The sequence below is a fragment of the Diadema antillarum genome, unplaced genomic scaffold (assembly GCF_040938485.1).
Source record: "Diadema antillarum isolate AM-2024a unplaced genomic scaffold, OU_Dant_1.0 scf00000205, whole genome shotgun sequence".
NCBI lineage: Eukaryota > Metazoa > Echinodermata > Echinoidea > Diadematoida > Diadematidae > Diadema > Diadema antillarum.
In genome coordinates this window covers 285,298-298,968 of record NW_027271094.1, presented here as the reverse complement: position 1 = coordinate 298,968, position 13,671 = coordinate 285,298, and the positions used below count along the sequence as shown (strand labels likewise).

Below are 13,671 nucleotides of genomic sequence, written 5' to 3'. Positions count from 1 at the left end.
CATTTTTTTTTTTTTTGCTGACTGCACATGCTGAAATGTGTGCATGTCTTAAAGAATGAGAAAAGCATATCATAGGGTGCGAACCAGCTGCATTTACAATAAGGCTGGGCTTGAAGTAAGTATTGTAAAGCTATTACTCAGTGGTCATTTATATTTCATTCTGCTCAGTGGTGTAATGGTGCTGGCGAAGAGGCTATTATACAAATAGTGCATGCTCTATGATGCACTATACTGGATTAGAGAACGACAAATACTAAATTATCCCGAGTGCTGTTTTGTTTCACCGAGGCCGCAGGCCAAGGTGAATAGAATTGCACAAGGAATAATTTAGTATAAGGAGTTCTATAGTCCAGTACTAATGCATCTTGGAACATGCACTAATTGTTATAGTAATAGGTCCCTCGATCTAAATGTATTTTCCGTAGGTTTAGGCCCTAGATCCAACTTTTAATAGACTCACCGTGTACCGGCACTGATTTCTGGCATGCAGAGTCAACCACAACCAACTGTACTGTATAATTTACGTACACAGCGCGCGACGCTAGTACAGCCACGTATGCGTTTTGTTCATCACAGAGCAGACTCGCGTATAAACTCCTACATTCTGCGTCCAGTGCTCTACGCGCGCATACGTTGCAATGCTTGGCCTTGTCCTACTACGTCCCTCCCTGCGCGAATCTCTGCGTACATAAAGCGTAGGCATGCACCGTACGCGTTTGGTATAGTGACACAGTCGTGCCACTATACCGGAATTTTTGCACAATCACGTGATACTATCCAACCAATCACAACGCAAATTTCACTCTACCTATTTACTATAATTATGTATTCCACTAATTAAGATATAATGACAGACAGAGATAATCTGAGTCTTATAGGAAGGAAAAGATAGTATGATCACCACCATCAAACTCTAGACACATGCAATCCACATATCCATTCAGGAAAATTAATTATTTCTTCCTTTTTTCAATTTTTACCTGTACTTGTAGCTGTGGAGAGAGCGTATCTAATCGCTCGCCAGGCAGACGTTGTTGCCGCCCTCACCCTGGAAGTGCTGAAAGGGACGACAACAGCTTTTGACAGCTGTAAGAAATCTCCTTGGCTTTACACATTTCATGAAATTGTACTAACATGTCTTCAAAGTATCATAGTTTCTCATTAGATGTAGCAGATAAAAATTATCTTATGTACACATCAGCCCTTTCGAACATAAGCATATCTCACAGACATGTGCGTCATTTAATTGCATGAATTGAGCACAGTATTTCTTTCATTCAAATTCATGAAATTCTTCCGTCCAGATGTTTTCATTGCAACTGACTGACAAATTGCCCTACATCGACATTATTTACGTCGATGTTTGTCAATCAGTTGCAATATTTCTTTTGCATATGTGATAAGATAAACAATCAGAAGATAATTTAGCTATCATGTTATTTTGATATATCAAACGAAATTATCTTTGCTGTGTTTCTTTTCAAGCTATAACTTTTTATCTCGCCTCCTGAGAATCCGCTCTCAGAATAATTGAGTATGTTTATAACTCTGTCAAGAATTATGGCAAGTAAATTACATTGTATACCTTTCAACAGCATGCTATATTTCTTTAGTTTAATGGTTGTTGAAAATTCATGATTGAATAGAGTGTCTTTTCCTTCTATATTCCAGGTATTCATCGCACCAGGCCCCACAAGGGTCAAGGCAACGTGGCCAGGCGTTTCAAGTCGCTGCTCCACTCTGAGATCCATCCTTCCGAAATCTCAGTCAGCCATCGCTTCTGTGACCGTGTGCAGGACGCCTACACGCTCAGGTGCTGCCCACAGGTGAGATATGAATGTTGTTTGTGCTGCAGAAATCAATTCTTGCACTGCCTTTAAAGATGAGCTCTTTTTTGTCGTCACTGCTTGATGCTCTATAACCATCCCCTCCTTTTTCCCTGGTCATTCTTCTTTACCGATAGCTAGATCATGACATTTGTTGCTGATAATGCTTCATGCCAACCTCTCATCTCCACTTAGCGTTTTGAAATTCAGATTAGTTTGACTGCAGGTTTAGTTATTTTGTTAGCCTTTCTTTTTTCTGTATAACAGCAATGTTTATTATTGCTGTTGTATAAATTAAAAAAAAAAAAATTAGTCATAGCAGACGGGGACCTGAAATCTCTTCTTTGTTATAGGCTAAAACTTTTACTAAGATCTTCTGAATAAAACTTTGACTGGTTTCAGAGATTAAGATATGATTTCATGAGTTCAACGCTGAGATCATTACTAATTTTCGTTCTCAGACATTCGCTTGAACTATTATGTACACTCGTTGAAACAGCTTTCCAGTGCCCGTGGTGTTTGTGAATCATGACTTATGATAGTAGTTCTGGTTCACAGTCTGACATAATTTTCACGCTTGTATGCCGTGCTGGAATTTCAATTTCATTGTCTCTAAATTTTATTCTTCGACGATTCTTTTGTCACATGTAGGTCCATGGAGTTGTGTTGGATACGATTGACTTTGTCCATGGCATCCTGTGTACTGAGATGAACAGTGCAACGGATAACCCTGTATCCTTTCATTTTGAGAGAAAACCTTGCTCATTCAATGATGAGTTCTGTGTCTGGGCTTATTTATAAAATGATAATGCTATTAGGCGAAGATAGGTAAAGCATGCATATTCCTGAAATTAAAATGATTGTGTATTTAATATCTAATGCTGATTGCTCAAGCAATCCCATCGGCAACGAATGTAAGTGGGGCCTACCATAAGATGAATGGTGCATCGAACTTTTGCACAGCTGTGAAGAAGTCTTCTGAAGCAAACTTTTGTGTCAATTAATTTTCCTATTCCAAAGTTTGGGGTTTTCTGTGCTTATTCTTTGGCAACCCCCCAACAATGTAATCTTTACAAAACACTGAGCTGCACCTGTGTTTGGAATTCATCACTTCAGTAAGCCATTCAAAGAGCTCTTTTCGACCTTCTGCCATGAAGCAATAGCGTAAAATACCAGGTGTTTTCTTTGTTTTTGTAGTTAGACTGACGGAGTCATATTGACTATTGGCACAAGGAGAAAATATAGAGAGGAAGGCTGGTCTAGTGGCAGGAAGTTGAAATTGTGAAAAAACAATATGAGGTAGCATAGCAATTTTAAGTAGGACTCTAGGAGTGAATTACTTTCACGTGTGCAAGGTTTTTACCCTTGATTCTTGTTGCTTCGTAGATGGTGTTTCCAGATCAAGGGGAGATTCTCTCTGCCGGAAATTTCCATGGAGAATATCCCGCAAAGGTAGTATGTCTATATTGGTTGCCAGTACAGCTATCTGCATGCTGCTTACAATTATGGTATTGCTATCCACTGCACACTGTAAATGCACTTTAGATGCACTGGAAAGTAAGGATTTTATCTTATCTTTGTATTCACAGCACTATCCTTGCATATTTGCATCTGATCTACAGTGGTGGTAATGGACTGTGCACTCATAATAGAAATATTGCCAGCCATTAATTGATGCCACTAGTGTCATTAATACCCATGAGTATGCATTGTATGCAGTTTTAACAAGATGCTTTTTGATTTTGATAGGAATTTTGACATGTAATTTTTAATTTTTAGGCAAGTTTACATTGTACAAGCTTCTGCTTTGTAGTAGGTTCTTCACATTACATGTTACTCATATGTGCTTATCTATTTTCTTTATTTTCATCTCAAATTTACTATTTTCTGTTGTGCTTAATTCTCTCGTGAAATTTAATGAAATGTAAAATTATGTGAAATGTGGAATATGGAACAATGAATGTTAAAAAAGAAAAGTCCATTGTATCTTACTTTCATTAAAAAAATGTTGTAACAGAGAGTGTGTGAGAGAGAGAGAGAGAGATTTTGCTTACTGTATACACCATGTAATAGCAAATCTAATTTTTTGCGAATCAGGACTTCCCAACAATTTTGCGAGCGGTTAAATTTACGATCAAGTACAATAATGAGCAGAGAAATGTAGGCCTATGCATGCAATGTCACAATTCATGTCAGGATCAAAGTTGATATTTTCGCATGTTGTTAAATTAGTGAATATTGGCTGACTTCCTTCATAAACAAAGATAAAAACCCCGCAAAATATGTTGGGTGTGCAGTACCTTTGGCTTCTTTCCAACTCATGCTGTTTGTAGCTCATATTAATGATTAGGCAATTCATTTTAGCTTAAAGGGATCATATAGTTTGGGTTGAAACCTAATTTCAGGTTTCTAACATTTTTTGATGAAACCTCTTATGAAATATGAAAGAGCATGTAATTCCATGAGGAATTCAACGTTTATGTGATGAAAATTGGTTTTGAAATGGCTGAGATGTCCAAAACAGAGCGATTCTAATAAAGTGTGGGACTCACACTTTCTTACGATTGCTTTGTTTTACTTTGTTTTTGGATGTTTCAGTCAGTCCAAACCCGATTTTCATCAAATAAACTTTGAATTCCTCTTAAAATGGTATGCCCTGTACTATTTCATAAGTGTTTTCTTGGTATCTTGCAAAAACTTAAAAGCCCAATTCACATCTCCACCAATACTGTACCATCTCTTTAACTTTTATAAATGAATGTGACAACTAAAGACAGACATTTTGCTTACTTTGGATTTCTTCCCAGCCCCAACCTCATTCTCTCAAACAAAATGAAAACACCTGATGCGTTTGTTTGCATAAGTGTTTACTTACATTTAATCAGCTTGTTTGCTCACCATCATATATTCTTTTTGTCCCCTTTTCAAACATCAGGAAGTGATGTCAATATCTTTTATGATCCTTCTGTACATTTCACAAATTGTTTATCTGTGTTTGCACATGAAATTCTGCCAGTAGACAAATAAATCCCACACTCCAACAAGTCGCACTTGATCAAGTGTGAAGGAGAGGGGTTGTTTGCACAGCAGTTATACACTACTTACGGTTTATGACACATCACTGAACATGTAAATTATCATTGTAGTGATGTGACAATGTGGAAAACTGTAAGACTCAAAGGGATTTGATGGATATGAAGACATTTGATTGTATTAGTCCATGAGAGAGAAAAAGATTATTATTATTGTTATTTTTAGAATGGTTTATTTGATAAAAATCTTGCAAACTCGTAGCCCTATAATACACTGCAATGACATATAAATACTTTCAAATTAAATAAAACACATTGAACTGTCATAGGTACATAACATCTCCATCAAAAATCATAGTTAATATGAATATATTGCACAAAATATTACCACATAGTTTACCAAAATTACAAAAGTATGAATATTACACACCATCCTTCATTATTCTACTTAAAAAAAAAAAAAATGTATAAATATCTAACCTACCAAATTATATTTTAAAGATATACTTACAGTACTCTGTAGTACAAAACATCAGAGCAAAACAAAACAAAACAAAACAACACTGGACCAATACTACATAAACAAACAAATGTTTATATACATAAAATCTATTCATATATCACCATTATTGTCCCCGCCGAACGAGTTAGAGCAGGGGACTATGAAACGGGCTCCGTATGTGTGTGTGTCCGTCTGTCCGTCTGTCCGTCCGTCCGTCTGTGCGTCCGTGTGTGATCAAAATGTTCAATTTGCTACTTCTCTGTCATTTATGAGCCAATTTTGATTCTGTTTGCTTTATATGATAGCACTACATGGGAGCTTTGAAATTTCTACACAGAATCTCAGTTGTGACCTTTGACCTTGACCTTTGACCTATATTGTACATTTTGCTTCAAATTGCTACTCCTTCACCATTTCTAACCCGATTTCGATTCCGTTTGCTTTATGTGATGGCACTAGGTGAGGGCTTCAAAACTTCTACACAGAATTTTGACCTTTGACTTCTTTGACCTTTGACCTTGATTTTTGACCTATACTGTACATTTTGCTACAAAATGCTACTCCTTTGCCATTTCTAACCCGATTTCGATTCCGTTTGCTTTATGTGATGGCACTAGGTGAGGGCTTCAAAACTTCTACACAGAATTTTGACCTTGACTTCTTTGACCTCTGACCTTGATTTTTGACCTATAGTGTACATTGGCTACAAAATGCTACTCCTTCGCCATTTCTAACCCGATTTCGATTCTGTTTGCTTTATGTGATGGCACTAGGTGAGGGCTTCAAAACTTGTACACAGAATTTTGACCTTTGTCTTCTTTGACCTTTGACCTTGATTTTTTACCTATATTGTACATTTTGCTACTAAATGCTACTTCCGGCGGGGACGTATATTATGCACCGCGTAATTTCTACTTTTCCTTGTTTAAGTTTTATAAAAAATCAATAATGCTGTACCAAAGAATATATATACATAAAAAACTCCTAATTCCTTTAATCCAAGCTATATTAAAGTTTAAATGATGTTTTATCCTTGTGCCACTTGCCAAAGAGTGCTGACCTTTGACCTCTTATGACAATGTGAAAAAAGTTAAGTGTCTAAAGGGATTTGATGGATATGAAGACATTTGATTGTTTTAGTCCATGAGAGAGATAAAATATGTTTTATCTTTGTGCCACATACTTGCCAAAGAGTGCTGACCTTTGACTTTTGACTTAAAAAAATGGTGTAATCTGTTCTGCTAATGCTCATGTAGCAATTTTTCAAAGACGTCTTCCTCTGCTGCTGTGGGAGATCCTCAAATAACCACATTGTGTTTGAAAGAGCATAAAAAAGTCTCACTAGTTAATGCAACCAAAAAAAAAAAAATGAAAACATATCTTCTAGATTCAAATTCACAGTAATGCCATGCTTGTAAACTTCAATGTTTTTTTTTTTTGAGGGGGATTAAAGAAGAATTGCATATCACATATCTTATAGGATTACAGTGAACCTTGAATAAGTTGGGAAGATATTCAGTTTCCAACTTGGAAGGTTAGTTGTTGTTTTTTTTATACATAACAACATAACAGTCGTGCTAACAGATTTTACAAAAAATTGATAGCTGATTTGATAGCAATGCATCCTGCATCCATGTGATGCACTTGTATAACACAATACAAGATGATTGTATTAGCTATTTTAAACATCATACATATGCTGAGATGCAAAAACACTTTAGTAATGGAATCATTTCACAGGAATATCGAAATCATTGTACTTTGAAACATTTTCTTTCCTGCAACTTTTCCAAGCACTAAGGTGTTGTGATTACACTGTGGCAAGAATTCACAAAAGCAGTCTGTGAAATAGTATGTGGAATTTAAATGTATGATTGCACACATACCACTGTGTATATTAACAGAGGTCTAATAACAAGCGTGTGCAGGGCTAGATATTCAGACCTATGTGGTCCAAATGCAAACACATATTACACATTTACATCGTCAAACTGATGAGGAGCTTGGCTGTAATTTTCTTGGCAGGCTTTAGATTACCTTGCAATCGGAATCCACGAACTGGCAAGCATCAGTGAGCGGCGAATTGAGCGACTTGTCAACCCTCGTAAGATCCTCGTTCTTTCTTTTATCACTCCGAATTTGAAGCTACAGTGTATTTGAAAAGAAAACAAATGAGAAATGAAAGGGACAGATTTGAGGGGATGCCTGTGCTTGTATTTTTTGTGTGTGCATGTTTACCATTTTCTTCTGAGTTCATACATTAGATAGAATAATGCATCAAAGTTTTGTTATGTGTAGTATTTATCATTTCATTAAAATGCATATATTGGTATACAAATTTATTTAGATATGTAGATAGACAGTTAGATATTAACCCATTCCTTATGGGAACCTGGTATACCAGGTTCCCAAGGTGAAGACAAGAGTGCCTGCTTTTGTGGCCTAAGTTCATGTTTCTTTGTGTTATGATGCCAAGAAAAAAACCTTTCCATTTTGTGTGCTGATGTTTACTAGACCTGAGCGAGCTGCCAGCGTTCCTCACCAAAGAGCCAGGCCTCAACTCTGGCTTCATGATTGCTCACTGCACTGCTGCAGCTTTGGGTAAGATCATTTGTCTCCAGACATCATTTGCCCTTACCCATAAAACGAAAACAAGAAAATGGCAAACTTTGATTTATGTTTGTTTGAGATATTCTTGAATTAAAACATGCTGGTCAGATGTTGTATGTGACAATGCCTAAACATGGGTATTGTTGTGTTTCTGTTTTGTTTTTGTTTTTGTTTTGTTTGGGTTTTTTTTTTGGGGGGGGGGGAGGGAGAGGTGATTTGTGCGAGTTTGGCATTTAATTTGGAGATCATGATGTTGACTTTTAAGTAATAAGGGTTAAGTTCAGTCTTCTTGCATGGATAGATGCGGTGCAAAAAAATGTGATGCAAAGAAAAATCATTGTGTCCACCTTTTTATATTCCATCATAAAATTCTTTTTGAAAATCCTTCTATGGTCTCTTTTTCATGAGATTAGTAGTAGCATCAAAATATTCTTACTATGCAATTCAAAGAATATTGTCTCGCAATTTTCACTTTTTTGCATTCATTCATGTCTTTCAGTGTTGAATTCATTCCAACTCATTACTAAAAAATGTAACAAACGCAAACAGAAGAAAAGTGACCAGAAATGAATGCAATTTATTAGTGGAAAAATGAGCAAAGAAAATGGGATTCCATCGCGATTCGAACTCAAGACCTCCGGATTGCTAGCCTGGTGCTCTACCGACTGAGCTATATAGAAAGCCCTACTTCAGTCTTCGTCCCAGAAATCTCAACTAGAAATGCAGACGTGCCAAAACACACAACTTCCCCCCCCCCCCTTTATATGAGGAAGTAGTAGATTTGTGCTTTTGGTGTAAGTGCATGCTTTTACTGTAACCCGTTGAGGACGGACTGATTTTGATATTACACGCATTTCCCATAGACACCTGCCCAAGTATTCTCGGGACTCGTCCTCAACGGGTTAAGCAAACACTCAATTACAAAGTACCCATGCCGGGAAGAAATATCCGAAAAAACAAAATTGTCTCAAAACAAGAGTTCCCCTAATAATGCACATGCAAGCATGGAGATACACTACTGTTTGTAAATTTGACATTGTTCTTGTCCAGTGTCTGAGAACAAGGTACTGACCCACCCCAGCTCTGTGGACTCTCTGTCGACCAGTGCTGCCCAGGAGGACCACGTCTCCATGGGGGGCTTCAGCGCCAGGAAGTGTCTGGAAGTGGTGGAACATGTGGAGCAAGGTATAGCAAAATAAAAAATCCTCAAAAATTTTATTTTTCCCATAGATTTCTGTTTTGTTTCATCCTAATTACATAATACAATCATACAATAGTAAATAAGCTGTATTCCAATTTCACCATTTACACCAAAAGATAAATCAAACATTTTTTTATGTCTAGCATTATGCAGACATCAAGTAATTCACATGAATGAATGAATATGCAATACATATCAAGGTGAAACATTGAATGAAATTCATTGCAGAAAATAACAGAAATTACCCCCATATCTCCCTTTACAATTTTCCTTCCCTTGCCCTCTCTTACAAAGCCATATCCCATAAAATGTCTCCCGTCCCCATCCTCAATTCCCATGCTCACATCATTATACCTGATCAAAAAAGTAAGCAAAGAAACAGACAAAACAATTAATCCACAGGAATAATCTTGATTACATTAGCTAATTTCCTTTCTTAAATTCCTTTTTTGAACTCCTTCCTTTTTCCTTTCTTTTCTTGAACACTCTCTCTCTCTCTCACACACACACACACACACACAGATGTACACACAGATGCACACAAACTAAATATGTCTGCCATGTATGAAGTCACAATGTAAATGTAACATATTGACCTCCTGGCACCTAAGACATTCTGTATTAAATCATTGTTTTTAGGTCACAGTATTACAAATTATCTCTTTTCTCATCTCATGTAGTACTCGCCATTGAGCTGATGTGTGCCTGTCAAGGTATTGACTTCCTGCGACCTCTGACCAGCACCCCTCCTCTCGAAGCTGTTCACAAGCTGGTCAGGAGTGTGGTTAGGTATGAGCCTCTCATATTTATGAGTCTCTTCAACACTTTAAGAACAGTTAATTCCAGTCACAGGTAGCAACACAGAATAAGTTTGAAAGGTCGTGGGCCCATTTTATGGGGTCCTTCTGGGATGATTATATTGTAACTGTGGCAGAAACTGAAAAAGATCACATCCCATTGCTTGCTACTCTATGTTACCATGGTGATACTGTGCTTTATGGTAGTTGATGTAATTGCAGAAGTTCATGGAAGAGTGAACCAGATTAGAATAAAAATGCATTTTTGTTCTACTCTATGTCAACACCAAAAATGCAGGCAATGGAAAGCTTGGCACTTTTCTCCTCTAATCAGACTTTTTGAATGAAGACTCTTAGAAAAGAAGAAGAAGAAAATGTTAATTGGATTGAAAAAAAAACGACGACATGATATGGAGGGGTTGTCCTTCAGAATTTACTCAAATGTTCATGTTGTTATCATTGTACATTATCATGCATATCCTGATTCCACAACAGTTAGATACTACAGTTTGCTGTGAGTGTAACGTAGATGCTCAATCCAGCTCATAGTCATGGCACACCAGTCTGTTTTTGACATTGCGTAATTTTGTCAAACTTTGCTTCTAGTCCTCTTGAGCGAGATCGCCATCTTGCTCCTGACATGGAGATCATCACCAAGCTGTTGAGGGAAAACAAAGTGAGTGCCAGTACTCTATTTAACTCTTTATGTGCTACGTTCGCACATCCGACTCAGTCGACGGCGTGCAAACTTCGCATATTCTGCTCAAATGCACAAACCCGCCCAAACCGATCGGTAAATCACCAAATGCCGCAGTACAATGAAAGCATTTCTCGCGCTTTTGTTCCTCTCATGTATAGCTTGCTTTTCATGTGGTGATTGAGTATTAAGCGGTGTTCCCTACTGGATTTGTGTGTGAATTCACTGTTTGTGTTACTGTTTTGTGTGCAAAAGTCATGCCATTACAGTAATGTAGCTACTGGTCATTTGAAGGAAAACAATCGAAGATTTGTCATGCAATTTACATCAAAGAAAAGCCTGGCATTTTCTTTAAAACTTTGCTCACTATGGCCCGAATTCACAAAGGTGGTACAAATGAAACCATGGTTTAAACCATGGACAAAAACTATGGAGCGCCAAGTGTCGCATGGAATATTTCATTACGAAATTGATCATTTCGTCGACAAAATGACCGTTTCGTTAACAAAATTATTTCATTTTTTTCATTTTAATTTATTTTCATATTTCTCACATATATCACAATATAAAATAAATTGATATGAAATCTATACAGAACATAATTCAAAATAGAACTTCACCGGAATGTTCAAAAGTTTGTCTTGGTATACACAAGGTCTGTATACATGCGAGTTAAACTGAGATCATAATGCGAAAAATATGATGGGGCCTGCGTAAAAGCAAGCTTGTATAGAGCTGCAGGTCCCATGGTAAAATCAGATTAGGGGAAGCATAAGTACAGATATTTTTAGACCATACTGTAATTGGGGGATCCGATTAAAATGAACAAGATCAAATCAAATGTTGCTATATAAAATACAGAATAAAACATTGAAAGGTCACATGTTGCAACTATAACCTACTACAAGTAAGGACATTGAGATAACAACGACTGAGATTGTAAGGATTTAAGTGGGTGTGGAGGTATAGATGATGACGTAACAATTGGCATAAATACATAAATGGAAGGTGGGCTAAAAGAATTTTGTCGTGAATATAAAATATACACACAAGGACAGTGGAGCTCAGGTGTCAAATTCCAGCAGGGTCCTAAACCATGCAGGCCGTGTGACCATGGTAACAGACAGCTGCCACGCGCAAGAATTCCAACAATCGAGTGTAACAATAAAAACTTAGAGAGCGCAACAGGCAGACTGATCGAAGAATAATAATGTACATGGTTAGGATCCCGTCGGACTATTACTAGAAGATAAATAAGATAGACAAGGGAGGAAATACTGAGCAACAAGTACTATGCAATATGCATGCCGTAGCTGCTCAAAAGATATTGTTTTAATTTTCGTTTGAATGAGGTTAAAGTGGTGCAGCTTGTAAGTTCCGTAGGGAGTTCATTCCAGTACTTAGGTCCAGTGAACATGATAGTTTTTTTCGCAAAAATTGTTCGGGTACGTGGAAGGTGATACGCATAACGTTGGCGGGTTGGATAATCATGAACTGTATCATCATTCGTGGACGAAATGTTCATTTAGTTACAAAATGTTGTCATTTCGTTGCAAAATAATCATTTCATAGACGAAATGACTGATTTTGTAGCGAAATATTCCATGCGACACTTGGCGCTCCATGGTTTTTGTCCATGGTTTAAACCATAGTTTCATTTGTATCACCTTCGTGAATTCGTGCCTATATGTCCAGCTTAAGAGAAATCTATAGAATTACAGTTACACAGATTTGACAAAGAAACTGTTTTCTCAAAGCATGACTACGTTGGTGTCATTGAATAATGTGGTACACAGGGGGTTTCCATCATGGCACATAAATAGTTAATACTCCATAAAGGTCCGGAAACCACATATTAGTGGTTTGGTGCTGTATCTGTTCATTTGAATAATCTGTCATTTATTTCCAGTACTAATATACATGCAAGGTAGAATGAAAACTCCCTTCATATGAGCACTTTTCATCAGACTCGTTTGAATATTTCTGTGCAAAAAACAAAAAACAAAAACATATGTGAGGGAATGGACAAGATGCACTCACAAGAAATTACACCGACACAGTGTAAATTTGTTGGTTCACAGCTCTGCTGGGTATATAGGCCAGTTTTATTGTATCCCAACAAAAGAGGGCAGAAGTGGCTGTATCAAGACCCCCTTGTATCTCTTAATATGATGGCCTCATCTATCCAAAGGTTCCCTGTGTTCTCTTGCACATCCCGACAGAAATGGTTAGTGATTCGGATAGTTGTACACAGCATCTCAGTATTACTGCTCTCAATGAAGTTGTACAGGCAAATGGCAGAGGGGCATTCTTGCCCTCTTGACCACACAACTTACTGGTAGAGAAGCTAGAGAGAGAGAGAGAGAGAGAGAGAGAGAGAGAGACGGAGCAGATGCAGATAAAAGGGGGGGGGGGACCCAAGGTGGGGGTAGAGAGAAGGAAAGAGGAGGAGAGACAGAGAGAAAAAGGCAGGAAACCAAGGATGCCTTGTGAATGAGGCAACCCATGTAATCTGAAGTCAAACACTAACTTCTTGTGTTACTCTCGCACAGAGCCAAATTCACTGTGCGCGGATCCTTCAAATCACACTTTCGTACGCATTACAATAATTGGTAATCTGCTTTTTCACGTATGGAACAGGCAAATTTATCCTATCGATTGCGGGAAAAATATGATCGTTCAATCATTTGGTATCGTTTGTCATTTGTTCCGTGAAAATGTTTTCCCATAGGAGAACATTACAAAAATGTTCTGCCCATGGGCGAACATAACCAATGTGCCTCCATCACGTGACTGTGTTTAGCCAATCACTAACCGGTATTTGACTAACCCATTTAATATCATCTCGTATGCTAGGTGTGGGAGGCAGTGAAGCCCTTCGTCAATAACTACGAGACGGAGATGCTGAAGGAAACCAAGGTTCCCTCTCCGACGTCCAGCGTCCTCGAGCCCAGTAAGCGTTCCCATGGCAAGCGCAAGCGGACCAGGAGCCTGAACAAGAACTGA

At 37.7% G+C, this 13,671-nt stretch overlaps 1 protein-coding gene across 1 annotated transcript in view; it reads left to right on the top strand.

Moving 5' to 3' along the window:
* The window catches only part of LOC139724024 (histidine ammonia-lyase-like), a 33,184-nt gene extending 19,513 nt beyond the window's left edge, over positions 1–13,671 (top strand). The window contains exons 11-20 of the mRNA XM_071635223.1: positions 993–1,088; positions 1,672–1,826; positions 2,478–2,558; positions 3,213–3,278; positions 7,386–7,464; positions 7,875–7,961; positions 9,021–9,155; positions 9,852–9,960; positions 10,575–10,644; positions 13,522–13,671. Of these exons, the coding sequence (XP_071491324.1) occupies positions 993–1,088; positions 1,672–1,826; positions 2,478–2,558; positions 3,213–3,278; positions 7,386–7,464; positions 7,875–7,961; positions 9,021–9,155; positions 9,852–9,960; positions 10,575–10,644; positions 13,522–13,671 (1,028 nt within the window). The remainder of the gene's footprint in view (positions 1–992; positions 1,089–1,671; positions 1,827–2,477; positions 2,559–3,212; positions 3,279–7,385; positions 7,465–7,874; positions 7,962–9,020; positions 9,156–9,851; positions 9,961–10,574; positions 10,645–13,521) is intronic.